Source organism: Eumetopias jubatus, unplaced genomic scaffold (genome assembly GCF_037043125.1).
Source record: "Eumetopias jubatus isolate StellerSeaLion01/CBP00866 unplaced genomic scaffold, mEumJub1_p1.0 scaffold_3, whole genome shotgun sequence".
Classification (NCBI taxonomy): Eukaryota; Metazoa; Chordata; class Mammalia; order Carnivora; family Otariidae; genus Eumetopias; species Eumetopias jubatus.
Window position 1 is genome coordinate 18,881,976 of NW_028274809.1, and position 27,055 is coordinate 18,909,030.

A 27,055-nucleotide genomic window follows, 5' to 3' on the forward strand; every position below is an offset into this window, starting at 1 on the left:
ATGGGTTTAGGGCCGGTTGTAAAGGGCTTCTATGCACACAGAGGGGATTGAACTTTGTGGAGACAACTTCTTAAGCTGCTTCAGGGGCACGATCACAAAAGAAGTCTCCTTGGGCAGCCGGGTGGCAAGTGGACGGGAGAGGTAGGGAATGGGTGCGTGGGGACTGGTTAAGGAGGCTGCCGCCCTGCCCCTCGAGAATTGCCCCAGAAGTGACACAAGAGTGTCTGTGTCGGGACAGAGAAAAGGCTTGATTTTAGAGAGAATTAGGAGGAGGCGTCCATAGTACCTGCCTCTCAGCATCGACTCCCCCGTTTTCGTGGTAACTGTATCCTGCTTTGAGAAATTACGTTTTTTCACCTTTAGCCTTTGTGCTTTTGGCTCTGGGCCCCCGGGGTAGGATACAGGATATAAGTCATTGACGCATTCTGTCCCCTCAGCCACCTTTCCTGGAGGAGCACATGATCCAAAGCAGGACAGTCAGGCCCACCAAGACCCATTCTGGGACATCCAGAAGCCAACTCCCTCCTGAGACCAGGTGTGAGATGATGGGAACCTGGAGCTGCTCAAGCCACCATGTGCCCAAGGGAAGGCGAGTCTATAGCTGGATCTTGGCAACATCTTTGGAGCCCCAGATCAAGCCAAACCTTAGCCAGCTGTGGCCACAGACTTCTCACAAGCCAATGCTTTTTTAATTAAATTTAATTTAATTTGGTTTGGGGACGCCTGGGTGGCTCAGTTGGTTAAGTGTCTGCCTTCAGCTCGGGTCATGATCCTAGGGTCCTTGCTCAGCGGGGAACCTGCTTCTCCCTCTCCCTCTGCCTGCTGCTCCCCCTGCTTGTGCTCTCTCTCTCTCCCTCTCTCACTGACAAATAAATAAATAAAATCTTTAAAAAAAATTAATTTAGTTTGGTTTAAGTCCGTTTGAGTTGCATTTTCTGTTCAAACTGACTCAATTAAGAGCATTCAGTGTTTCTAATGATTAGCCCTGGGAACAAGGAGCATCTCTGAAATCTATTGCTCTTAGTCTCATGGTAAGAAATGAGGACAAAAGGATGTCCTTAGCCACTGTCAGGCCCTCTTAGGGAGGGGAGGATGTGTCGTTCTGATTTGCTAAGTTAACAGAATGCAGTAAGGCTTTAGAGATTCTTGAAGGGGTGGCCTAGACCAGTGTGACTCCCAGACTTTGGGATTTCACAGAATTCAGCAGCAGAATTATAAAGACAAATGTTAGGGTCCAAAATTAGAATGCCAAGTGTTTTGTTTTGTTGTGTTTGTTTTTAAAGAGAGAGAGAGAGAGCAGGGGAAGGGAGGGGCAGGGGGAGGGGCAGAGGGAGAGGAAGAACAAGAGAATCTCAAGCAGAATCCCCACTGAATGTGGAGCCTGTCCCGGAGGTCATGACCTGAGCCAAAACCAAGAGTCAGATGCCCAACTGACTGAGCCACCCAGGGGCCCCTAAAATTGCCAAGTTTTAATTTTGTTAAGTAATCATAAAAGAATATCGTATCATAAAATATCATAAAAGAAATACTTTTACTCTCTCACTTTCTCAAACATACACACACAGAGAAAGGATAACTTTCAAATAAAGGATATCCCTTTAAAATGAACACCTCTGGTGGCTTTGTGAAAGACACTACATTGGGCGCCTGGGTGGCTCAGTTGGTTAAGCGACTGCCTTCGGCTCAGGTCATGATCCTGGAGTCCTGGGATCGAGTCCCACATCGGGCTTCCTGCTCAGCAGGGAGTCTGCTTCTCCCTCTGACCCTCTTCCCTCTCGTGCTCTCTATCTCTCATTCTCTCTCTCTCTCAAATAAATAAATAAAATCTTTAAAAAAAAAGAAAAGAAAGAAAGACACTACATTGTACTCACGTTTCTCTCTCTGTCTCACGTACATGAAAACTTTTTACTAGCATTGCCTAGTGGAGAATCCTGTGCCCCTTGGTAGAGTCCCCACCCCTCAGATGTCATCCACATCCCTGGGACAGGGGAAGTCTGAACAACACAGGGTCCCAGACCTAGGAGGAGGATTGCAGATCCCAGGGAAAGGCCTCACTCAAGGCAGGGAGGATCTGGCAAGGGAAGCCAGACAGTGAGAGCATGAAGCTCGGAGAGACTTGAGGAAAATCTCCCATTCCCACCACTGCCCGAGCCCAACCAGCCCTCTCACCAGTCCACCGCCTGAGTAGGGACCCCGGGAGCCCTGAGCACAGACGAGTTGCAGCACTGGGTCTAGATGAAGGTGCTGGGAGAGACAGGAGCCTGTGAACAGGAAGCAGGAGCAGCCTCGCTGGGGATTCACCATCAACAGAGACTGGGGCCAGCTCCGGAGTGAGGAGGTGGGCTGCTCTCTTGTGCCCTGAGGAAGAGTAGCTCCTTCAGCTCAGCTCAAAGAGGGGAAAGACGTTAGCCTGAAGGTGAAGGGATGGGAGTCTCTCCCCTCCACAGCCCCTTCCTGGGGCAGGCACTTACCCACCCAGTGAAGCGGGGTTCGTAGGAAGGAGTCTTTGACGAATCACTGTTAGCATGCATGCGCACTGTGGTTATGCGGTCAATACCAGAAAGTGCTCCAGCTTCCTGTCAGAGGGATCTGAACATCCTCCTTTTAAAGGGAGACTGGATGGAAGCTCCTGGCTGAGAGCCAGGACCCTGGGGCACAGCAGGTGGACAACCAGAGGGAGGGAGAAAGGGGAGAGTGAGCAAAGCACAGAGGAAGGCCAGGGAAGCAAGGCCCAGACAAGGCAGGCAGGAATGGACTGATAGGAGACACTATGGGAAAAGAAAAAGACTCTTTGCACTGGGCTCTGGACTCTAAGCATTTGCACAAAGTGCATACACTGACACGAGAGTATGTTTCTCTAATAGTAGGCTCTGCTTTTCCATGCTTCTGACATTAAGGACTGAGTTAAGGAGTTAGTGTAAAGATACAGGGCACATTAAGGAAACCAAAGACTTTGAGAACCTGAATTCCAGAAGGCCAGGCCTCAAGGAGTCCATGTCAGGAACCAGTGGTAGATTCAAAGGCATCCCAGGAGCCTCAGCAAGTTGAAATCCTCGGGTCTTCATTCTCTCCCCTCTCTTGCTCTTGTCAACTTTCAGGCCCTGCCAACTCATCTGTCTTTGCCTTATTTCCCACCTAAGTTCCTGAGAAACCCAAGATCTAAGCTGCTCTGAACATCTATCTCCAGCGGGTCCTTGAAGACCATCATCTCTGGCCAGTCTACAAATCCCCTGACCTTGAGCTAGGGGTCCATGAGCTTGGGCAGAGAATAGCAGGGGAGCGGCATGAGGTTCCAGTCCAGCGTGGCCACCAAGAGCTCAGAACACTTTGTGTCTTCTCCCAAGTGTTGTGGCTTCCCCACCAGAGGCATATCCAATCACAGCTCTGGAACCCCATGACTTTGAGGTCAAGCGAGGCTGCATGACCTGAGATCCTACAATCCCATGCTCCTGGGGCCTAGACCTGCCCCCCACCATATCAGAGAAGCCAGAGAATGCATGCCAAGTCATATGCACTGTGTTGTTTATTGTCACATGTTACCCATGGGACAGGGGCCGGGATGGGGAAGGGAGCCCTCAGGCAGAGAGGGATGGAAGGAGGGGGAAGTGGGAACCATCCATTTTCTGAACTGTGCCCTTTCTTCCAGCTGTTGATGGGTGCAGGCTTGGCCGCCAGCAGGACTCCCTCAGATACAAGCACAGTGTTGTGTGAGAAGGTTGGGCACTGTCTCATACTTGAAAGAGTAACCGCCATCTGAGGTGGTGCGGACACGTAGAGGCCTCATGGTCCCAGGGAGGGCAGCACAGCAGGGCTGGGCCCCTGGCACCAAAGAAAGGGGTTGGACAGGGGTAGGAGGAGCCCCGGGCCCCGGCAGGGGCAGGTCTGGTGTGGCAGCCAGCCCACAGCCACCGTGACAATAGTGGAAGATGAAACTGGGAGGGTGCACAATCCACCGGTCCCAGCCCAGCTCCTGGAAGGAGATATTGAGGGCCGCTCTGTGACAGTCAGCATGGGCGGCGGGTTCCTCTGGAGGTCTCTGGAGCAGACGCAGCGCGGCCGGAGACCAAGGCCAGGGCAGCGGGGGAGGTGAGCGTCGGGCTCGCTCGCCTCCCCTGGGGGGCTTGGCCCGGCTGTGGGCCACCAGGAAGGGTGTGGCCTCAGGTCGGGCTGAGCAGGAACAGAGAGCACAGCGCAGCTGCAGGACCAGGACAGGGCTGGTCAGCAGAGGGAGTGCAGAGGGGGCCAGGTGCAGCACCGCCCAGCGAGGGGGTGCCTGGCCCAACGACATAGGCACGGCCATGGGGACCCCTGATGACAGAGCCAGCAGGCTTAGCAGGGGCCCAGAGCTATTGGAGGCTGCTTCGCTCTGCCTGGCCAGGCCCGTGTGGAACCACAGGTGGGCTGAAGTCACTTGGCGGCCGCGCGTGTGCTGGGACGGCCGGAACACATATGTGAAGAGGCCGTCCTCGGCCTCCTGGCTCAGCTCTCTAGCAGCTGACTCGACCGCACAGCCGGCACCTGCAGGAGACAAAGGGAAGGGAGAGGGCAGCCCTGACTGGCACAGCCTGGGACCTCTCATCCTCAGCGGCCGGGATACGACGGCAGTTCATCAGCCAGCCACACCCTGACCGCTGTCAGCCTCCTGAGAGAGCTGACAGAGGCTCTCCATTTGTTATTTCACCCTTAACGGACTTAAAAAATACAAGATGTGGCCAACTTCTCTCTGAAATGGTTTTACCAATTAATATTCCATTCAGCAATGTATGTACAGGCCCTGCCCACCCTCTACCTTCACCAACGCTTGGCATCGGTAGACCTAAATTTTTGTTCACCAGTAGCATGAAATGGGATCTTGGATCCTCTTGAATACTCGGGCATTTGTTTTATTCCCCCATATGCCTTCAAAAAAAAAATTTTTTTTAAGATTTTATTTTTAAGAGGCGCCTGGGTGGCTCAGTCGTTAAGTGCCTGCCTTCAGCTCAGGTCCTGGGATCGAGCCCCACATCGGGCTCCCTGCTCCGTGGGAAGCCTGCTTCTCCCTCTCCCACTCCCCCTGCTTGTGTTCCCTCTCTTGTTATGTCTCTCTCTGTCAAATAAATAAATAAAATCTTTTTTAAAAAAAGAAAACGTTTTATTTTTAAGTAATCTCTACACCCAACATGGGGCTTAAACTCACAACCCCGAGATCAAGAGTCACACGCTCTTGCCACTGAACCAGCCAGGTGCCCCACCTCATGTATCTTATATTGTCAGAAATATTGCATGATACATTCTTTAAAACAATTCTACTTTTAGGGGCACCTGGGTGGCACAGTCAGTTGAGCATTTGACTCTTGGTTTCGGCTCAAGTCATGATCTCATGGGTCATAGGATTGAGCCCCGCATGGGGCTCCACACTCAGTGTGGAGTTTGCTTGAGATTCTCTGCCTCACCCTCTGCCCCTCCAGCTCACACACTCTCTCTCTCTCTCTCTCTCCCAAATAAATAAATAAATCTTTTTAAAAATTCCACTTAAAAAAATAGGTTACTATCCGAAAGAAAAAGGAGGGGGAGGAGGGGAAACCATATAACCCAGGATAGAAGGCAGTGCTTTCTGAGAAAGGCAGTTGGCATCCCTCCACTACAGGTCCGCAGACTCTACTAAACACTCATGACTAGGTGAAGGACTGCAGATTGGGACAATACTGTCGTGTGGATTCTCTCATTATAAATCTCACGATTGATCTTTTTTTTAATTTTTTTAATTTATTTGACAGAGAGAGAGACAGCGAGAGAGGGAACACAAGCAGGGGGAGTGGGAGAGGGAGAAGCAGGCTTCCCGCGGAGCAGGGAACCCCATGCAGGGCTTGATCCCAGGACCCTGGAATCACGACCTGAGCCTAAGGCAGACGCTTAACGACTGAGCCACCCAGGCGCCCCTCACGATTGATCTCTTTAGTGGATAAGGAAACAGGGTTACAAAGGGGAAGTGACATTTAACTACTAAGTGGCCAGGCTGGGATTTTGCCTGATCCCAAAGCCACACGAAGTCACTGCGGCACAGGGAGGCAGGAACTCCTCTCCGAGGGAAAGAGAGGCCAGACTAGAAGAATGTCCACCTGGAAGAGGGCTTTACGTGGAACACGGGAACATACATAAGGAGATGAAAAGGGGATTCAAGAGAAAGTAGACTAATTTCCTGAAAATTTTCCCAACTAATCTTACCCCAGCATTTCTGTATCTTCTCAAGTCTCAACTAACTGGGGCTAAAGAAACAAGGTTTGCGCAGGGAGCGAGGCGGGGGAAGAAGGAAAGTTGGCATAAAGGGGCCCAAGCCCAAATATCTCTTTCTAGAGACCCTTGGTCTCCCAAATGAATGTCCCCCAAGTGACTCCTCTGAGCCTCGCTCCATTTCGCTTAATCCTGAGAGGTAAGCATCATTGCCCATTTTCAGGTGACGAGACAGAGACTCAAACCCAGACCTGCCTGGCTCCTGAGCCCATGCTGTATGTACCGCACTGCTTCTCAAAGTCGCCCTGCCGGTGCCCCATGCTCATTACCTGTAGCCGGGAAAAGGATGGCCTGGGAGACATCCTCCTCCTCCCTGGGCTCAGAGCCCCTGCGCAGGAAGCCCCCCGGGGCATGTCTTCGGGGCAGACGCCTGACTCCAGGATCCCCACCTTCCCCGGCCAGTGCCGGAGGCCCCAAAGCATCCAAGAACAGGGCCCTCACCTTGGCCAGGACAAGTGCCCGGTCCAGCTCTGGCCCGTGGCAGCCATGCCCACTCTTTGGGGACAGCAGTAAGAGGAGCAGGAGTGGTAGCTGGGGCAGCATAGCTCACCTAGCCCTGCCAACGGTGAACCCGCACCCTGCCCTGTGTCTGCCCCTCGCCTCCCCACTCTGCCCTCCCCATCCCACCGCAAGTCCTCTTCTACCCTTCTCATCCTGGTCTCCCCAGTCCTTCCCACGCCCTGCAATCCAGAGTGGCCCCTGCCCATGGCATTGAGACCTCCTATCTCTGACGCAGATGTCTGTGGCCCTGAGCCTTATCTCCCACTCCTGCCAAGCATGTGGGGGAGGGGGCTGGTGAGGGTTTTCACCCCGTGCGACCTGACCCACACATACCACCCCTTCCCCCTGCACACACACAGACTCTCTCTCTCTCTCTCTCTCTCTCTCTCTCACACACACACACACACACACACACACACACACACAGAGCCACATCCCAGCACCCAGCACAAAGGTGACATCCGGTGGGACAAGGAACCTGGGAGCTGGGGTCTGCCAGTTCCTAAAAGTGTTATTCGTAGGGGGAACAGAATGCGCCAGCCCCTCAGACCTTCTGGGGCCCCTTTCAACCAAGCAGCTGCTGGGCCAGTCATGGGGGGAAGGGCTGAGGCTGGGGCTAGAACTGGGGCTAGGGTGGGGGGCAGGTGGTCCCGCCTGCTCTAAACTTAGCCTAGAGGAGCCAGTCTGGGCTCTTGTCCCTCCAGCTGTGTCATCAGAGAATATTTTTGGGATTGGCAGCTGCAGGCGCCTCTGCCACTCAGGCCCAAGCCTGGCCGGCGGTTGGGGACCTGGCGGCTGGAGGTGGGAGGGAGGAGGGGAAAGAGGCCCATGCTGTGGGAGGGGGCTGGGAAGAGAGGCTCTCCGGAGCAGGAAGCCAGGCCGCGGGCAGAGGAGGCTGCGGGGCCCCTCGCTGCAAAGGCAAACAGGAAGGACTGCCCCCTGAGCGCCTCGGCTCGGGGCCCGGGAATCGCCGCCGCCGCAGAGCCGCAGCTCCGGGCCGAGGGTAAGGAGACGAACCCGGAGCGGGCGGCTGGGGAAGCGGGGGGAGCTCCGCGGGTGCCCGCGCCCCGGCCCCAGCCGCGCCCCGCCTCGCGGGCTCCCGCCGCCGCCCCCGGGCCTCCGCGCGCCCGCCGCCCGCCCTTCCCCCCGCACCGCTGCGGGCCGGCGGCGACCGCCACGATGAAGGCGGGCTCCGGGGATCAGGGGAGCCCCCCGTGCTTCCTGCGCTTCCCGCGGCCCGTGCGGGTGGTAAGTGGCGCCGAGGCCGAGCTCAAGTGCGTGGTCCTGGGGGAGCCGCCGCCCACTGTCGTGTGGGAGAAGGGCGGCCAGCAGCTGGCGGCCTCGGAGCGCGTGAGCTTCCCGGCGGACGGCGCCGAGCATGGCCTGCTGCTGAGCGGTGCGCTGCCCACCGACGCGGGGGTCTACGTGTGCCGCGCCCGCAACGCGGCCGGGGAGGCCTACGCGGCGGCCGCCGTCACTGTGCTGGAGCCGCCGGCCCCCGAGCCCGAGCCCCAGCCCGCCGAGCACCCGCTGCCGCCTCCCGGGGCCGGGGAGGGCGCCCCGGTGTTCCTGGCGGGGCCCCGGTCCCAGTGGGTGCTGCGGGGGGCGCAGGTGGTGCTGACGTGCCAGGTGGGGGGCCTCCCCGCGCCCGCGCTCTACTGGGAGAAGGACGGGATGGCCCTGGACGAAGTGTGGGACAGCGGCCACTTCACGCTCGAGCCTGGCCGCGCCGAGGGCGGCCAGGGCGTGAGCCTAGCGCTGCGCATCCTGGCAGCGCGGCTGCCCGACTCGGGCGTCTACGTGTGCCACGCCCGCAACGCGCACGGCCACACGCAGGCCGGCGCGCTGCTGCAGGTGCACCAGCCCCCCGAAAACCCGCCCGAGGACCCCGACGAGGCCCCCAAGCCCGTGGTGGAGCCGCTCAAGTGCGCGCCCAAGACCTTCTGGGTGAACGAGGGCAAGCACGCCAAGTTCCGCTGCTACGTGATGGGCAAGCCCGAGCCCGAGATCGAATGGCACTGGGAGGGCCGCCCGCTGCTCTCGGACCGCCGCCGCCTCATGTACCGCGACCGCGACGGCGGTTTCGTGCTCAAGGTGCTCTACTGCCAGGCGAAGGACCGCGGGCTCTACGTGTGCGCAGCGCGCAACTCGGCCGGCCAGACGCTCAGTGCCGTGCAGCTGCACGTCAAAGGTACTGCGGCGCCCCCGGGGCTACCGGGGCCCTGGGGAGGGGCCTCCAGCGCTGCCCCAGAGACGGTGGGGGAGAGGGAAGGCTGACTAATCACATACCTTTTCCTGCCCGCCTCCCGCCCCCCAGGGATTCGGATTTAGTAGGTCTCCAGGGTACCCGGGAACTGCTTAGCAAACCCCCTAAGTGATACTGAGGCCGAGGGTGGAAAATGACTCTTTGATAAACGGCTTTAAGAAGTGACTGATGGACCAACCAAGAGGGAGCGCTTCTAGTCCTAAGGAGTGACTGATGGACCAACCAAGGGGGAGCGCTTCTAGTCCCGTGGATTTCAGCCGCTTTGTTTTACTCCCCTCTCCCTCAACGGAAATCCCATGTGGGGCCCCAACATATAAGACTGATATAAGGAACATTTTATGGGTGTAAATTTCTAGGTCCAGATTTATACCGTGTACTTATAAAGCCCATCAGTGAGAACCAGGGTGCTATTTTATTGAATATACACGTTTTAAGACGAGGCTGCGTTCATAACTGGGTCTCATCTGTGAGCCCTGTGGGCAAGTCTGGGGCTGCAGGCGACACATTGAGAAACTCCTGATTCACACCAAAGGTAGGCTTGAGGGAGGAAACATGCCCTGTTTCGAAAATGCTCTCCAGGTTTGAAAGAAGAAGGTGAACGAGAGGAAATTCCTATTTCAAAGTTGAGTCATCAACAGTATCTCATAAATGCTTACAGTGCTCATAAACAGAAAATTCAGAGGGGGGATTTAAAAAACCACCCCAAACTCCCACTGGAAGGTAAAGCTCTCCGTAATCAGAGTTCATCAGAACTCGAGGGATTATACCTTCATTGGTTATTACCCACCATGTTCCCTCAGAGGAAGAAAAGTTGGCAAATCTCCAGAGCCCTGCCTGGCGCTCAGTCGGGCATGTGGCCCCTGTGCTGAGGTCCGGTGTGCCCCAACCCGCGGGGCCTCACTAACTAACACTATCAGGAAAGAGAAGCCCAGTGGGAAGGCAGAGCTTCCCACAGCTGTGGGACAAACATGCTACTCCAGCGGCCTCATAACTCACCGGTCATTTCCGTCATCATGCTTTCTTCTCGTAAAATGCAGTTTTGAAAATGACTAAAGTACTTTTTTATATATATATTTTTCATCGTACTTTTAAAAATCATTTTATTTATGTATTTATGTATGTATTTTCACCAGGATAATTGTATTGTACCCTTTGATCCTCATCTCCTACCCCCCCCCCCGTAACTAGCAGTTTGTTCTCAATAGTTAAGAGTCTGTTTCTTGGTTTGCGCCCCGCCTCTTTTTTCCCCCTTTGCTCGTTTATTTTGTTTCTTAAATTCCACGTACGAGTGAGATCATAGGGGATTTGTCTTTCTCTGACTATTTCGCTCAGCATTCTATTCTCTAGCTCCATCCATGTGAAAACGACTAAAGTACTTTAAAAATGAAATTCGACTCAGACCCTTGCAGAATTTGTGTAGGGCCCTCAGGGGCCCCAGGGAACAGCTTGAAAATCACTGATGTAATCCAAGCCCTTCCATCCCTTTCCCCACTTTAAAGTCAGGAAACTTGAGCGGCCGACTCTAGATTTTGGCTGCGGTCATGATCTCAAGGTCCTGGGATCAAGCCCCACATCCCGCATCAGGCTCTGTGCTCAGTGGGGAGTCTGCTTCAGGATTCTCTGTCTCTCCCCCTCTCTAAAATAAATAAATAATTATTTTTTTAATAAGTATTTTTTAAAAATAATAAAGTCAGGAAACCGAGGCCCAGGATCACTAAAATGGCCTTGTTCAAGGTGATGTGGTTGATGAGTGTCAGGGTCAGATGAGAACTTAGGCCATCTGACTTCCCTTCCAGTGGTTTTTCTGTGATTCCAGAATACCTGCAGGCCCCGGGAGAAAAATGGCAGGAGCTACTGTGGGTTTAGGCAGTTGATATAAGGAGTCCTTACCCTGGCCGGGCCCCTTCCAGAGCCTTCTTCTGTCTCTCCCCTCTGCACAGAGCCCCGCCTCCGCTTCACCAGGCCCCTGCAGGACGTGGAAGGCCGGGAGCACGGGATTGCCGTGCTGGAGTGTAAAGTGCCCAACTCTCGCATTCCCACGGCCTGGTTCCGCGAGGACCAGAGGCTGCTGCCGTGCCGCAAGTACGAGCAGATCGAGGAGGGCACTGTCCGGCGCCTCATCATCCACAGGCTGAAGGCAGATGATGACGGCGTCTACCTGTGCGAGATGCGGGGCCGGGTGCGCACCGTGGCCAACGTGACAGTCAAAGGTGGGGTGGCCAGTGGGAGGATTCCCCGGGCTGAGGCATGCAGGTGCCCAGACCCCAGGCTGAACGGTTCCCGTGCGTATCTCAGGGCCCATTCTGAAGCGGCTGCCCCGGAAGCTGGACGTCCTAGAGGGAGAGAATGCGGTGCTGCTGGTGGAGACACAAGAAGCTGGGGTCGAGGGGCGCTGGAGCCGCGACGGGGAGGACCTGCCGACCACCTGCCAGAGCAGCTCTGGCCACATGCACGCCCTGGTCCTTCCAGGGGTCACCCGAGAAGATGCTGGCGAGGTCACCTTTAGCCTGGGCAACTCCCGTACCACCACTCTGCTCAGAGTCAAATGTGAGGGCATGAGAGCCCGTGGGCAGGAGGGCGACCAGATGCCAGAGGCGGACTCAGGGTGGGAGGGCTGCAGGGAGGCTGGAGCAGGGCTGGAATGCACACCCTGCCTTTGTCCCAGGTGTCAAGCACAGCCCCCCGGGACCCCCCGTGTTGGCAGAGATGTTCAAGGGCCATAAGAACACAGTCCTGCTGACCTGGAAGCCCCCCGAACCAGCCCCTGAGACCCCCTTCATCTACCGGCTGGAGCGGCAGGAGGTAGGCTCCGAAGACTGGATCCAGTGCTTCAGCATCGAGAAAGCCGGAGCTGTGGAGGTCCCAGGAGACTGTGTGCCCTCCGAGGGTGACTACCGCTTCCGCGTCTGCACGGTCAGCGAACATGGCCGCAGCCCCCATGTTGTGTTCCACGGGTCCGCTCACCTCGGTGAGTCAGTGCTGTCGGCCCTGGCCTGTGGCGGCCATACCCCAATTGGGCCCTCCCCATCCTCTCTCCTCCCTCCCCCAGCCTTTGCTGTACCTTCCGTACCTACCTCTGTACCTTCCGCCTGCACACCCTTGCGCTCTGCCGCCCGTCTGGTTCTGATGGCCACACTCCGTCCCCATCACAGTGCCCACAGCTCGCCTGGTGGCCGGTCTGGAGGATGTCCAGGTATACGACGGGGAAGATGCAGTCTTCTCCCTGGATCTTTCCACCATCATCCAGGGCACCTGGTTCCTTAATGGGGAAGAACTCAAGAGTCACGAGCCAGAGGGCCAGGTGGAGCCCGGGGCCCTGTGCTACCGGATCGAGCAGAAAGGTCTGCAGCACAGACTCCTCCTGCGAGCCGTCAAGCACCAGCACAGCGGGGCCCTGGTTGGCTTCAGCTGCCCCGGTGTGCAGGACTCAGCCGCCCTCACCATCCAAGGTCGGTGCTGGTGGGGACCAGGGTGGACAGATAGATAGGGTCAAGACACAGAAGGCCCATTTCAGCCTACGTGCAATGTAGAGGAGACTCCTTACTATCTTCATCAGCTTCGTAGCCACATTCTCTGGAGCACTTTGTGGTTGATGGAATTCTGTCACATTTGTTATCTCCAAGACACAGACCCTGGTTCCTAGTCCCAGACTGCTTCCTATAATCGATAACATTATCAAAGCAACTTCCTATGTGCTGGGCACAACCCTAATCATTTCACATACATTGTATTCATTAACACGGTTCTCTCAACAGCCCTGTAAGGTAGGCTCTTCTCTTACCCCATTTTACAGATGGAGCAGCTGAGTCACAGGTTAAGTGACTTGCCCAGAATCACCAAGCTAATGAGCGGTAGTGCTGGGTGATGAAGCCAGGCAGTCTGGCTCCAGACTCAACCCTGTGCCACCTGTGGACGGTTCTTGGTGGGCATCTGAAAGTGCAGGGACATGTGGCACTTGCCATCTCACCATTGCCAGAGTTTGTAGGGCCCATCGATGAATTCCTTGGTGCCCAAGCACAGGGTCCAGAGGTGGTCAGCTGCCGGCATCCTAGGGGGAGGGCAGAATAAGAACCAGCAACCAGAGTAGTGTTTCCAGAATGCAAACGGGGATCCCTGACATCAGAGTCGCCTGGAGGGCTAGTTGATAAGACAGATTCCCTGGCCCTTGCATGCGTGTGTGGGGCCTAAGAACCTGCATTTTCAGCAGATTCCCTAGGAATTCTGTACACTAAAGCCGTTGCGCTTGAGAGTTGGTGTGTAAGCCCCAGATGATTTTTTTTTAAATCCCAACAAATGCATTGACAGTGACAGCAGTTGTGTGGCCTGATGGAGGCACCCCACCCCCTGCAGCAGAGAGGGGTGCTGATCCCAGGCAGAGCGTGACGAGAATGCTGCCTGTGCCCACGCCTCTCCCCACACAGAGAGCCCGGTGCACATCCTGAGCCCCGAGGACAAGGTGTCCTTGACCTTCACGACCTCGGAGCGGGTGGTGCTGACCTGTGAGCTCTCCCGGGTGGACTTCCCAGCGTGCTGGTACAAGAATGGGCAGGAGGTAGAGGAGAGCGAGTCGCTAGTGGTGAAGATGGATGGGCGCAAACACCGCCTGATCCTGCCGGCGGCCGAGGTCCAGGACAGCGGCGAGTTTGAGTGCAGAACGGAGGGGGTCTCCGCCTTCTTCAGTGTCACCGTCCGAGGTCAGCAACTGTGGTGGTCTGGGCTCCTGAAGCTGAGGCTGACTCTAGGGGCCACGTGAGCCCCGTCCCTTGGAGTGTCTGCTTGGGGGGTCCCTTCTGGGGAGAGCCTAGTGGGCCAGGGGACATGTATTCAAATTATTCTGTCCTTGCTTCTAAGTCCTCCCTCCACCAACACCCGCCAGCATACTTGCCCTCCTCATACCCTGCTCTGGGTAGGGGGTAGGGAAACAAAACATAAACAAAAGGGAAGGAGAAACGGGGGCTAACATTCACTGGGTACCTACCATGAGCCAAATGTTATACAAAATGCTTCGCATATATACCATTTCATGTAATCTTCACAACTGGGTGAGAAGGAATAGATCTCCAGTTCCCAGAGGAAGAAACTGAGGCTCAGAGAGGTTGTGGGATTTACCCATTATCACAGCCAGCAAACACCATAGCTGGGTTCACACCCAGGTCTGTACTTACCCTCCTGCCTCAGGTGGCCCGGGTCAAAGGGACGCTTTAAGTGCAGTGGTCCAGTGGTTCTCAAGCCAGTCCATGTTCTGGCTGCTTCAGAACCACCCTGGAAGCTTGTTATACATACATATGCCCAGGCCCCCCAGACCTCTAGCGCCAGGCTGTCCACGGTAGAGCCTAGGGATCCACTCTGGGAGGGCAGCTTGGGAACCCCTGATTCAGCTCATCTTCCCACTTTGAGTGGAAATTCTGTTTCAACCCTGTTGCTAGGAGGTCGTCCAGCTACTGCCTACATGCCCCCAGTGATGGGGAACTTACTATCTGTAGAGAGCAGCTGTCTCACGGTGGCACTGCTAAGTCGTTCCCGCCCCCTGCCCATCCTGGGGCCAGTGCTCCAGGGGCTCCCTTGTAAAACCAGCAGCAGGCATGGCCCGGATGGGGCCCATGATGGTGACCTCCCCTCAGCCAAGACAGAGGCTATCTGTGCCTCCCCCAACCATGTCCCCACCAAGCCACCTCTGACCCGCTGGAGACCCAACTCAGGGAGCCCTCAGGTGCCACAGGATCTGCATTGCCTCACCCGCCACGCACTCAGTACCCCACGTTCTTGCTCCAGACACCCTGCACAGCATGGCCTCAACCCTCCCAGGGTCCCCCAGGGAGGAAGCGGTCTCCTCTGTGTGTGTTGGGGGGGGGTGTCTGTGTGACCTGGTTTCTGCTCCCCACCAGACCCCCCGGTGCATATCCTGGATCCCCAGGAGCACGTGTTCGTGCACGCCATAACCTCAGAGTGTGTCATGCTAACTTGTGAGGTGGACCGAGAAGACGCCCCCGTGCACTGGTACAAGGACGGGCAGGAGGTGGAGGAGAGTGACTTTGTGGTCCTGGAGAAGGAAGGGCCCCACCACCGCCTGGTGCTGCCTGCTGCCCAGCCCCCAGATGGCGGTGAATTTCAGTGCGTCGCCGGAGATGAGCGTGCCTACTTCACGGTCACCATCACAGGTGGGGCGCCAGGCAGGCCCGTGGGATACCACCCGGGCAGCTGTCACGGTCTCACCCCCCCGGGCCACTGTCCCCAGGCCCTGCTCCCCTCTCCCTGGCTGATCCCAGGTCCCTCCTTGGTCTGCACCCTGAGGTTCAGTCACCCACAGAAAATGCCTGGAAAATTAACACTGGCCAGGGTGCATGATTCCCAGGGAAGCTCTGCTCTCTCCGTTCTCCAGCAAAGGGGAGCTTGAGGAATGGCAGCTGTATGGCGGGGCAGGGTCCAGGGCAGGTGGGCCCCTGCCCTAGAGGGCTCAGAAGCTCTCAAGAGCCTGAGGGAGGCCCCGGCTCCATCTGGGCACCCAACCCTTCTCTCCCTGGTCCCACCCTCCATACTGTCCCTGTCCCAACCCCGAGAATGTAGCACGTTTCTCCAGCAGAGGCTGCCAGCGTCATCACCACTGTGCCACCATGCCTCTGATGTGCTTTGGTGACCGTGGTCGTGTCTCCAGCTGGGCGTGGCTGTCCGAGCAGCTGTGAGACCTAACCTGAGGGAAGGCTCTCTCCTTCGACACATGGCCCACTCTCCAGGAGGAGGGAACAGGCGCGGATGAGGGAGGGCAGCAGGGCCCGTGGGTCCCAGCCGTGACTGTCCCCATCCTCCAGACGTCTCCTCATGGATCGTGTACCCCAGCGGCAAGGTGTACGTGGCAGCCGTGCGCCTGGAGCGCGTGGTGCTGACCTGTGAGCTGTGCCGGCCCTGGGCCGAGGTGCGCTGGACCAAGGACGGCGAGGAGGTAGTGGAGAGTCCCGCGCTGCTCCTGCAGAAGGAGGACACGGTCCGCCGCCTGGTGTTGCCCGCTGTCCAGCTCGAGGACTCCGGCGAGTACTTGTGTGAAATCGACGACGAGTCGGCCTCGTTCACCGTCACTGTCACAGGTGTGGGCTCACCCCAGCTGCCCCGGGTCACCGGAGGACGGTCCTGAGCCCTTGGGGGAGCTGGCCACGGACTCCCTAGTTAGCTCGCCGGGGAGGAGGGAGGTAGGGCCGTGGGGCCTATACCAAGGCTCCTTGCCCGAAAGACCTGGGGAGGGCGGGGGGGCCCTGTTCAGCCCCTGTTCGGGGGAGCCGTCTCCTCCCCGGCACTGGCGCCAGGAAGAACTGTGCTCCATCGGCTCGTTGGCCGAGTGCTTCCTGCGTGCCGGCCGCTGGGCCCGGGGCTGCGGACGCACGCGGGCTCCGTTCTCCCAGAGCCGCCGGTCTAGCTGGGGAGGCCGCTGGTAACCAGGGGTCGCAAACGGGCAGTCCGTAGGGCCCCATGCAGCCCACAGATGTGTTTTGTTTGGCCTGCAGAGTCTTACCAAAGTCAGGACAGTTCAAATAACAATCCGGAGTTATGCATCCTCTTGAAAAAGCCGAAGACCCGGCGGCTCTGGTCCCGCTTCCCCCCATGGCGACGAACAGCTGGTGCTGAGTAGCAGCTACCCCCATATTGCGGGGCCCGCATTCCTCGGTCCTTGCCTCCCTGCCGTGCCTCCTTGCCTCTCCCCAGACTGCTTCCGCCACTGACCTTACCTACCTGGCCCCTGTGGGCGTTGGAGTTTGCGACCCCTGTGTTAAACCAATAAATGCGCAAATAAATGTACAGTGGACACCTCGTGACAAGTGCCGTGAAGGACGAGAGCAGAGGGCTCAACAGAGGAGAACAGGAGAGTCAGGGAGGGCTTTGGAGAAAGTCACCATGCCACCTGTAGGAGCCAGCCCTGGGTTGGGTCTGGACCCCCCCAGTGGCAAGCAGACAGACATGCTCGCTTCTCTCCAGGAGTGCACAGCCTGGCAGGAAAGCCAGACACGTTAGAGGATCTTAGGGTGTGGATTGTCCGGTGTTGTGATAGGGTGCGGCGGGAGCTCAAGGCCGCGTGGCGGCTGGCCTTGTGCACAGGCAGGAAGTGCCTTCAAACTGGATACTTGAGGCAGGGGCTGAGTTAGCTAAGCGGGGTCAGGTGTGGACTGAAGGGAGAGGGGAGACTGTTCAAAACTGGAAAAGCACAGGACGACTATGGAAGTGATGGGGGTTCATTCAGTGCTGGAAACTTAGGGGCTGCAGCCCATGATGCCAATCCCAGTGTGGGGGCGGGGGGGCTTGGTGGGGGAGGGGCGTTGCAGGGCCTAGGCAGCTCTGGCGGGCACAGAAGAACCCTGCTGGCTTCACTGGAGTGCCCGTCCTGCACCTGGCACTGTCTTGTTGCCCTGTCCCCTGCCCTGGCCCAGGAGTGATGCCTCAGTCCAGGCTGAGCTACTTAGCCCGCCCCCGCCCCCCACACACACTCCCGGCATTCCAGATAGTGCAGCCTGGCACACACAAGCCACAAAGCCAAAGAGGCCTTTCTGCACACGTTCTGTCCTGTAGTGAGGCCCTTCAAGCTCCGGCCAGACATAATGACAGCTACACACATTTCAGCCTACACTTGGCCTCCCCACAAAACACCAGATTCTTCACGGCGAAGTTGACACAAGCACTGCCTCGGCTTTGGGCCAGGGAGAATCAAGTCTGATGCCAAGCTGAGGTCCCACAGCTGTGCAGACCCCCCCGGCCCCATCACTGCACCCTGTCTTCACCCGACTGCCCCCATCACCTCCCCCCACCTCAGGCAGCCACTCCTCTGCAATTTGCCAGCCTTGCGAGGGCCCCAGAGAACCAGCCCGCATCCTCTAGACTCTTAGAACAAGCCGTTAGGGAGGTGGGTGGTGGAAGCAGAGGACTCGAGTGTGTGCTGGTGAGCACGTCGGCCCATGCGTGCCTCGGCAAACAGTGGGACCGGAAAGCTACCAGTTCCTGAGCCTCGTCACTAGGGGGCTAAATGTTAAAGGAGCTCTAAAAGTGTCCTGGAACCTAGAAGATTCTGAGAGACATCCAGGGTGCATGGGAGCACGGGCAGGCTCGGACTCAGTGCACCAGTCACTTCCAGTGTTGACATAGCTCCTTTTCTGTGGGGGAGCGACCGGTTTGGAGCAGTTGGAAATGAACTCCCAGAATCAGTGTTTAGCATCCCTGGGGAATTCTCAGACAGGTGTTGGCAAGTCTTGTGCACAGATGCAAAAATCATTACTGAGTTCCGCCCGCCTTGGCTTGCAATCCCTACCAGTGCTCGCAGAGTCTGAGCCTCCCTTTCACAGATGGCTGTTCTCCCCGCCCCTGCCCCAGAACAGGTGTAGCCAGCTGTGACCTTAAAGAGGTTGGGTAATCACTCTGTGCCTCAAGTTCTTCGTTGGAAAACAGGGATAAAACCATACCCTACCTCTTCGGATCGCTGTGAGGGTTCACTGTGTAAAGTGCTTAGGGCTGTTCTGGAACGTTAGGAAATAGTAAGCATTTGCTATTACAGATCCAGGATCTCTTAACGATTCTGATCTAAAAAAAAAAAAAAAAAAAAAAAAAAGTTAAAATCAAAAGTCTCTTTGCAAGCTGGCTATTCAAAGTCATTTAGTAAAATCTGAGCTTAACTGCTGTGGAACGATTTCTATTCTTTAATTATCATGCTTAGACTGAGTATATCCACAGGTTACACCGCAGAAATGTTAGTGAGGTTGATGGGGCGGGGGGAGGTGCCCCAGAGGGTGCTGGGAGGAGCAGGTATGTGATCTCTGATAAATGCAGCATTTCTGGGATCTGAAGCATTAGGGATTCTGTCACACCTCTGGCCCCAGGAATTTCAGAGAGCAGGCCCTGGACCTCTCACTCCTTGTTATGATTATCCTTATCACTCTTATTATTGTGAACGACAGGAACTTCTTGCTGCCAGGGAGGCCGACGGTGAGTTTGTGACAGCCTGTGATCACCCCACTCTGCAGAGCCCCCAGTGCGCATCATATACCCCCGGGATGAGGTGACCTTGATCGCCGTGAGCTTGGAGTGCGTGGTGCTGATGTGCGAGCTGTCCCGGGAGGATGCCCCTGTGCGCTGGTACAAAGACGGGCTGGAGGTAGAGGAGAGCGAGGCCCTGGTGCTGGAGAGCGACGGGCCACACCGCCGCCTGGTGCTGCCTGCCGCCCAGCCCGAGCAGGGGGGCGAGTTCGTGTGTGACGCCGTAGATGACTCAGCCTTCTTCACTGTCACCGTCACAGGTGGGCAGTCTCTGGGCATCCTGGGGAGCTAGAGAGGCAGGGGGCTAAGGGACAGACATCCAACCTTCTCATTTCTTGCATCTTAGGGTTCCCCCCACCTGCCCCCTTAGGAGCTTTCATTCAGTCATCAAATATTTATTGAGCAACTACTATGCGCTCAGTGCTGTTCTGAATGCTGACAGAGTAGCAAACCTCCAATTCTCCACTAGAATTTGATTTCATGGAGCTCGAATTCTAGTGAGGATGGACAGACAACCGATAGGTGATGATAAGTACACCAGAGGGAAAGCAGGGAAAAGGGGTACGGAGTGGGGGCGACTTAGGGAGGGGCGTGTATTGGGGCCAGCGAGGTCTGCGTCTACCTCTTTCTGCCCATGGGACCTTGGACAAGTCACTTTCCTCTAAAGAGGCCTCAAGTCCTCATCTGTAAAGTGAAGCCAACATCGGTGCTCTCCTAGGGAGCGTCAGGAGTAACTGTGCCAAGAGCTTCAGTACGCTTAGTGCAGCACCTGGCACACAGCAGGTGCGCATGGATGGTAGCCACCCCGGTCCCAAGAGCTGCGCCGGGAAGAGAGAGGGCTGAGAAGCCAGGGGGTGAGTCAGGTAGAGAGGTCTGCTGGCTGAGCCTGAGCACCGCTTCCTCCGTCTGTCCGCCAGCCCCGCCAGAGAGGATTGTGCACCCGGCAGCCCGCTCCCTGGACCTGCAGTTCGGGGCCCCGGGGCGCGTGGAGCTGCGCTGCGAGGTGGCCCCTGCCGGGTCCCAGGTGCGCTGGTACAAGAATGGGCTGGAGGTGGAGGCATCGGACACGCTGCAGCTGGGAGCCAAGGGGCCTGCTCGCACCCTGACCCTGCCCCATGCCCAGCCCGAGGACACCGGGGAGTATGTGTGCGAGACTCGTGACGAAGCTGTCACCTTCAATGTCAGCCTAGCTGGTGGGTGTTTCCTGCCAGCCTGGGTGCGGGTGGGGGTAGTAAGCCCGAGCCGACATGCTCCTCTTTCTGTCCAGAGCCCCCAGTCCAGTTCCTCGCCCCAGAGGCAGCCCCTGCCCCACTCTGTGTGGCCCCTGGGGAGCCGGTGGTGCTGAGCTGTGAACTGTCCCGGGCTGGCGCCCTGGTCTTCTGGAGTCACAATGGGAGCCCCGTGCAGGAGGGTGAGGGCCTGGAGCTCCATGCTGAGGGCCCCCGCCGCATCCTCTGCATCCGGGCTGCAGAGCTGGCCCACGCTGGCCTCTACACCTGCCAATTCACGACAGCCCCGGGGGCCCCCAGCCTCAGCTTCACTGTCCGAGTGGCTGGTAAGTATGGCCTGGGCAGAAGGCCTGAGAGAGCTGCACCCCCAAACCCGTATGAGTCTCCCCCCGACTTCTCTAGCATGCCTCATCCATCCCTCACCCACGTCTCTCGGCATCTTGCTTCCCACTGTCCCTCTAATAGCCCTCGGCCTCTCCCTCCCAGTGACACCCCACTCTGACCCCACAGAGCCCCCCGTGCGGGTGGTGGCCCCCGAGGCCGCCCAGACGAGGGTTCGCAGTACCCCAGGCGGGGACCTGGAGCTGGTGGTGCACCTCTCCGGGCCGGGGGGCCCTGTGCGCTGGTACAAGGACGGGGAGCGACTGGCGAGCCAGGGGCGGGTGCGGCTGGAGCAGGCCGGGGCGAGGCAGGTGCTACGGGTGCGGGGGACACGGAGCGGGGACGCTGGGGAGTACCTGTGCGACACACCCCAGGACAGCCGCATCTTCCTCGTCAGCGTGGAAGGTAACAGCGCGCCCTCATACCCTGTGGGCCCTGGCACCCCAAATACCACACCTCTGCACTGTCCCGGGACCCCCTCAGCCCCCACTCCCCTCCTTGCTACCTCTGGCTCTAACCAAGGCATGCACAACTATTACTGGGACGAGGGTTCAGGCCTCCTTCTTTCAGGAACTGTCTCTATAGAAGGAGGCCTAGCCCAGTGGTTAAAAGCAGGGGCTCTGGAGTCAGCCCACCCCAGTTCCGATCTGGGTTCTGCTTGCCAGGAGGGTGTGACACTGGCAAGTTGCTCCACCTCTCTGAGCCCCAGCTCTGAAGTGGGGAGATGGTGCTTGTCTTATAGGGCTGCGGTGACAGTTAAATAAGATAGGGTCCGGGCGCCTGGGTGGCTCAGATGGTTAAGCGTCTGCCTTCGGCTCAGGTCATGATCTGGGATCGAGTCCCGCATCGGGCTCCCTGCTAGGCGGGGAGCCTGCTTCTCCCTAGGCCTCTGCCTCTCTCTCTCTCTCTCTCTGACTCTCATGAGTAAATAAATAAAACATTAAAAAAAATAAGATAGGGTCCATGATAAATGATCTGTTAGGGAGTCAGAGGCAGACCAGGATTGAGAGGTGGCGGCTAGGAGGGGCAGGGAGCTGGCATCTTGTCCTTTGGGACACCCCCCATGGTCCTCAGGAAAGATCTTCACAATAACTGGGAGATGTACCCCAGGAGAGGATGAAAAAGAGGGAGAGGGAAAGACACAGCCCACCTCACTGCCCGACCCCCCCCTCCCCCGCCCAGAACCGCCACTGGCAAAGCTGGTCTCAGAGCTGACACCACTCACCGTCCACGAGGGGGATGATGCCACGTTCCGGTGTGAAGTCTCACCACCAGACGCCGAGGTCACCTGGCTACGCAACGGGGCTGTTGTCACTCCAGGGCCCCAGGTAGAGCTAGGCCAGAGTGGTTTGAGCCGCACGCTGACCGTCCGAGGCTGCCAGCTCGACGACGCGGGGACCGTGACTGCCCGAGCAGGGGGCACGGCCACGAGCGCCCGGCTCCACGTTCGAGGTCTGGTCCTGATGGGGATGAAGTGGTCTTGGCTCCTGTCCCTGTCCACCCAACCCTGGCCCTAGCAGACCTGTCCGTCTGCCCTGGGATCATCAGCCAGGGAGCAGGGTGTCAGGCTCCATGACCCCCTCCCCCTTCCTCCCCAGAAATGGAGCTGCTCTTCCTGCGGCGCCTGCAAGATGTGCGGGCCGAAGAGGGGCAGGACGTGTGCCTGGAAGTGGAGACGGGCCGAGTGGGTGCAGCAGGGGCCGTGCGCTGGGTGCGAGGTGGGGAGCCCTTACCCCATGACTCTCGTATGTCCATGGCCCAGGATGGCCACGTCTACCGCCTCTTCATCCACGGCATCGTGCTGGCCGACCAGGGCACCTACGGCTGTGAGAGCCACCACGATCGCACCCTGGCCAGGCTCAGCGTGAGGCGTGAGTGTCCTGTCCTCTCCTAATGCATCACCCGCCCCCTGGCGCAGCCTTTCCTGGCTGGCCCAGGGCCCCTCAGACCCCCACCAAAGTGCCCCTCACCACTGAGGCAAGTCAGCCCTGCCTGGCCTCCAGAAGTGTGATCTGAAGCAGCCTGCCCAAAGCAAAACTTTCCTTTTCTAGTGTTTTCTATGTACCCTAGAAGTCCGTGTGGATTTTGCATTCCGTTTCACATGTCCAAGTTGGCTTTGCTGTAAACATAAATATTATACTCCAGAAAGACCTGCCGTGATTATCCCTTGCTCACACGCCCCAGGATACACGGGCCCATTTGGCAAAGAGCAACCCCACCCCACAAGCCAGAGCTTTCTATTAACTGTGAGACCTCATGCAAATTACTTAAACTTTCTGAGCCAAGTCTTCTTAAGAATGGGGCCGATCCCTACTTCAAGGGTCTTTGGGAATGGAGATAACATGAAAAATGCCCACACAGAGCTTGGTACATGATTGCTGTTGCTGATATGTATTCTCTTCTAATTTATTTCATTCATTTAATCACAATAAACCCACGTCTCAGTGCTATTCACCTTGTAGAATTGGGAAAACTAAGGCCCGGAGAGGTCAAGCAGTTTGCAAGAGGTCACACAGCACACAAACTACGTGGCAGAGCTGGGGTCCAATCCCAGCATATCTGACTTCAATTTCTGTGCTCCTTCCGGTGTCACAGAATCCCTCCTCACCCAGACTCTTCAACCCTCTAACCACAGCTCATCCCCTTCATGTGTGCCCTCCCCTAACAGCAACAAGCCCCTCCCCCCAAGTTGGCCTGCTGCGCTCCTTTCTCCCTGTACCCTGGTTCTGGGCTTCTTTCCATAGGAGCTCAGGTTGGGTGTTAGGGGTGGTACAGGCAGGGCCAAGGGGGTGTGTGAGCCCTCAAAACCCCTGCCCAGAGCTGGAGCCCTCATTCTCCCTCTCTCCCCATCTGCCCCAATCAGCAAAGCAGCTAAGGGTGCTACGGCCTCTGGAGGATGTGACCATCATTGAGGGGGGCAGTGCCACCTTCCAGCTGGAGCTGTCCCAGGAGGGTGTGACTGGGGAGTGGGCCCGGGGTGGAGTGCGGCTGCAGCCAGGGCCCAAATGCCACCTGCATGCCGAGAGCCGCACTCACCGCCTGGTACTCAGCGGCCTGGGCCTGGCCGACTCGGGCTACATCTCCTTCACTGTGGATTCCCTGCGCTGTGCAGCCAGACTCACTGTGAGAGGTGCGGATTCTGGGCCCACTGCCTGCCTACTGACTGCCCTGAGTGTGACTCTGCTGATCCCCCTACTGCTTGAGTGTGGCTCCTCTGACCCATCTGATCATCCAGCATGACCCCACTGGCCCTCCGGTCCCTGTGGACCACTGGCCGTGCGGCCACGAACAAGCCTGTGCCAGTGTGGTCCCTTCTGTCTGCCTGCCTGACCGTGGCCCCACAGACCGCCCTGAGCGTGACCCCACTGACCACACCTGCCTGCTGTGACCCCCACTGCCTGCCTCAGTGGGCCCCTCTGGCCCCTCCAGTCCCAGTGATCCACTAACTGCCTAAGGGTGACCCCACTAGCAGCTCTGAGTGTCCCCCCATTTGCCCAGCCCACCGTGTTCCCCACTGACCACACCACCCCTTGCCCTCTGAACCCATCATGTCCCCCACTGGCCAGTGTCACCTGTCCATTTCAGCCAAGTGTGGTCCCCACTGACCATGCTTGCCTCTGGGTGACTCCACTGGCATCTCTGCTTTGGTCGCCCCCCCAGGCCCCTGTAGCCCCAGCATGTCCCCCACTGACACCCCCAGCTGGCCACTCCTGTCCCATAGACTCCTGTGGCCCTGTCGTGTCCTCCACTGACCAGCATCGCACTTGGACCACTTGTCCTAGCACATTCCCCCCCTCACTAGTGGCCTCTTCTGATCATCTCTCCTAAATGTGTCCACCCCTGAGCCCTGTACTCAAGTGTGTCTTCCTTCTCCCACTCGCAGAGGCCCCAGTGACCATTGTGCGAGGGCCACAGGACCTAGAGGTGACCGAGGGAGACACAGCTACACTGGAGTGCGAGCTTTCCCAGGCTCTGGCTGATGTCACCTGGGAGAAGGTCAGAGCCCAGCGTACCTTGTCGGCATAAGGACAGTAATAATAATGCCCCAAACGGAAACAACTAATATTCACTGAAGAGATGTGCCTGGCACTGTGCTCAGATTTACATTTACTTAACACTTAACCCTCTAATCCTTACAAGAGCCCTATGAGGTAGGTTTTGCTATCTCAGTGTTACCGCTAAGGAGCCTGAGGCTCAGTGGGGTGAAGTGCTGCCCAGGGGCAGACAAAAGGGGTAGAGCCCTAACTTCTCCAAGGGGTACACCGCCCCAACGAGGCTCCTGGCTCCTGGCGAGGCCCGGAAGGCTTGGGACAGCCAGATCCCGGCTTGAGAGCCCGGAAAGCACAAACGCGCCTCAAAACCGCTTGACATCAACAGAGGGCGCCGCCGCCTCCCAGGGCCGCGGCTGCCTGTGTCCAGCCGAGGGCACCCTGACCCTCTGTAACTCTCGCCCCTAGGACGGGCGCCCGCTCACCCCCAGCCCTCGGCTCCGGCTCCAGGCCCTCGGCACGCGTCGCCTTCTCCAGCTGCGGCGCTGCGGCCCCTTGGACGCCGGGACCTACAGCTGTGCAGTGGGGACGGCTCGCGCCGGGCCCGTCCGCCTGGTCGTGCGCGGTGGGTTCGGGGCGCTTCCCGGGCTGGGCACCGCTGTGGGCGCGGGGACTGCGGACCCGACTGGCCCGGAACAGACTCCGGTGCCTCCAGAGAGAAAGGCGGGGAGTGGGCGTGGTCGGGCTCCGCCCCGCCCCACCTCACGCCTCCCGCTCCTCCCCAGAGCGCAACGTGTCTGTACTCTCCGAGCTCCGGTCGGTTCGCGCCCGCCAAGGTGACGGCGCCACGTTCGAGTGCACCGTGTCGGAGGTCGAGACCACGGGGAGCTGGGAGCTCGGAGGCCGTCCGCTGAGACCTGGAGGCCACGTCCGCATCCGACAGGAAGGTCTGGCGGACTTTCCTCCTACTCTGGTCCCTTGCTTCCCCGCCCCTGGCTCAGACAGACCCCGCCCTACTAGGACAAGCCCCGCCTCCATCTCGATGGGCCCCGCCCCATAGCCCAAAGAGCCATCTCCCGGTCTTTGCCGGGCCCCCGGCTCTGAGCCCTCGGTCCTAGACCGCTCCTCTTTCCCTTCGGCATCCCAATTCCGCCCAGCCCAGCGCACATTTGCCGCGTCCAAACCGGCCCACCCTCCTCCCTGAACGTTCCCCAGTTGCGGCTCCTGCCTCGCTTAGCGCCTCCCTCACCTCCCCAGGGAAGAAACATATTCTGGTGCTGAGCGAGCTGCGCCCGGAGGACGCCGGTGAGGTCCGCTTCCAGGCGGGACCCGCCCAGTCCGTGGCTCAGCTGGAGGTAGAGGGTAAGCAACTGGGGAGGGACGGTAGGGAGTGGGCATCATCTCCCCCGGGGACTGGCAGGCTGGCAGCTGGTCCTGGGAACGCTGCCTCCCCACCTCCCTTCCTCGAGGGACTCTTCTTCTGGGGAGGGTCACAGAGGGCAGTGCGTTTCCTGGGGAGGAGGAGACTTTGGGGGTAGGGGTAGAGAGGAACTGGCTGGTACCACAGAGATCTGAGACCAGGAGTGGAGGCTGCAGGGGGAGGGAAGATGCGTCTCTCCTCCTGGGGGCCCTGCGTGTCCCTGTTAACGTAAGCCCTCGTCCTCACCCCCAGCACTGCCTCTCCAGATGTGCCGCCGCCCCCCTCGAGAAAAGACGGTTCTCATCGGCCGCAGGGCGGTGCTGGAGGTGACTGTGTCCCGCTCGGGGGGCCACGTGTGCTGGTTGCGGGAGGGGGTCGAGCTGTGCCCGGGAGACAAGTATGAGCTGCGCAGCCACGGCCCCACCCACAGCCTGGTCATCCATGACGTGCGACCTGAGGACCAGGGCACTTACAGCTGCCAGGCCGGCCAGGACAGCGCCCACACACGGTTGCTGGTAGAGGGTGAGTGAAGCTGACTGGGCAGAGGTCAGAGGGACAGGCTGGCTGACCAGGAAGGAGGGGTTGCCTGGGAGCTGGGGGGCTGAGACACACCTACCAGAGGTTTTCCGGGACTTGGGATGGCCAGTTGGTTCTGGGGTGCAAGGGAGGTGGGGAGTGGGGGAGGGGCTGAGGAGAGGAGGGAGCCCTGTGTTCTCCACAGGAACCATTTGCTTCAGGTCAGCTGTTCCCACCTTTCTATGCCCTTTCCTGTTCAGGCTTCTCACTCCCTCCTGCCTCTGGGCCACATCTGTTTCTCTTGAATGCCCCATTTGTACCCTAATTCCTCTCCTTCCCACCTACTGGTCCCTTGGTCTGTGCCCCCCCGCCTCTCATCCCGCTCCTGCTCTCTGCCCAGATGGCTTCTGCCCATCCCAGCGAGCTCCACATCGGTCTGAGCAGAGGGCTCCTGAGCTAGTCCCATTTCCTTCCTCTT

At 58.2% G+C, this 27,055-nt stretch overlaps 3 protein-coding genes across 5 annotated transcripts; 2 read left to right on the forward strand and 1 right to left on the reverse strand.

Moving 5' to 3' along the window:
- Nucleotides 1-3,685: 3,685 nt before the first annotated feature.
- On the reverse strand, nucleotides 3,686-6,813 carry INHA (inhibin subunit alpha). The gene is made up of 2 exons (XM_028092247.2): nucleotides 6,540-6,813; nucleotides 3,686-4,518 (listed from the first exon to the last, which is right to left on the reverse strand). Exons 1-2 carry the CDS (start codon nucleotides 6,811-6,813, stop codon nucleotides 3,686-3,688), a joined length of 1,107 nt encoding a protein of 368 aa, XP_027948048.1.
- A 1,128-nt stretch (nucleotides 6,814-7,941) lies between these two features.
- OBSL1 (obscurin like cytoskeletal adaptor 1) lies at nucleotides 7,942-22,770 on the forward strand. 3 transcript variants are annotated; one of them, XM_028092210.2, is made up of 14 exons: nucleotides 7,942-8,962; nucleotides 10,978-11,247; nucleotides 11,333-11,584; nucleotides 11,703-12,005; nucleotides 12,190-12,486; nucleotides 13,459-13,731; nucleotides 14,923-15,195; nucleotides 15,844-16,116; nucleotides 19,030-19,302; nucleotides 19,960-20,235; nucleotides 20,310-20,597; nucleotides 20,782-21,057; nucleotides 21,835-22,104; nucleotides 22,251-22,770. In XM_028092210.2, the coding sequence occupies exons 1-14, from the start codon at nucleotides 7,951-7,953 to the stop codon at nucleotides 22,544-22,546; spliced, it is 4,632 nt and encodes a 1,543-aa protein (XP_027948011.2). In that variant the 5' UTR covers nucleotides 7,942-7,950; the 3' UTR covers nucleotides 22,547-22,770. The 3 variants fall into 3 exon arrangements, with proteins under 3 accessions (XP_027948011.2, XP_087877668.1, XP_027948010.1); XM_088021542.1 differs by lacking the exon at nucleotides 20,782-21,057; XM_028092209.2 differs by lacking the exons at nucleotides 19,030-19,302; nucleotides 19,960-20,235; nucleotides 20,310-20,597; ... (1 more) ...; nucleotides 21,835-22,104; nucleotides 22,251-22,770 and adding an exon at nucleotides 16,531-16,822.
- A 179-nt stretch (nucleotides 22,771-22,949) lies between these two features.
- On the forward strand, nucleotides 22,950-26,591 carry LOC148164667 (obscurin-like protein 1). Its single transcript, XM_088021950.1, has 7 exons — nucleotides 22,950-23,019; nucleotides 23,516-23,782; nucleotides 24,536-24,648; nucleotides 25,110-25,266; nucleotides 25,427-25,588; nucleotides 25,899-26,003; nucleotides 26,314-26,591. Exons 1-7 carry the CDS (start codon nucleotides 22,950-22,952, stop codon nucleotides 26,589-26,591), a joined length of 1,152 nt encoding a protein of 383 aa, XP_087878076.1.
- The last annotated feature ends 464 nt before the right edge of the window (nucleotides 26,592-27,055 follow it).

Coding starts and splice junctions, on each gene's coding strand:
- INHA (XM_028092247.2), bottom strand. CDS start 6,813: ATGCTGCCCCAGCTACCACTCCTGCTCCTCTTACTGCTGTCCCCAAAG. Junction 4,519..6,539: donor CATCCTTTTCCCGGCTACAG/GTAATGAGCATG, acceptor TGTCTCCTGCAG/GTGCCGGCTGTGCGGTCGAG.
- OBSL1 (XM_028092210.2), top strand. CDS start 7,951: ATGAAGGCGGGCTCCGGGGATCAGGGGAGCCCCCCGTGCTTCCTGCGC. Junction 15,196..15,843: donor CTTCACGGTCACCATCACAG/GTGGGGCGCCAG, acceptor CCCATCCTCCAG/ACGTCTCCTCATGGATCGTG. Junction 21,058..21,834: donor CTTCCTCGTCAGCGTGGAAG/GTAACAGCGCGC, acceptor TCCCCCGCCCAG/AACCGCCACTGGCAAAGCTG.
- LOC148164667 (XM_088021950.1), top strand. CDS start 22,950: ATGGGGCCGATCCCTACTTCAAGGGTCTTTGGGAATGGAGATAACATG. Junction 23,020..23,515: donor AAATGCCCACACAGAGCTTG/GTACATGATTGC, acceptor TGCCCCAATCAG/CAAAGCAGCTAAGGGTGCTA. Junction 23,783..24,535: donor AGCCAGACTCACTGTGAGAG/GTGCGGATTCTG, acceptor TCCCACTCGCAG/AGGCCCCAGTGACCATTGTG.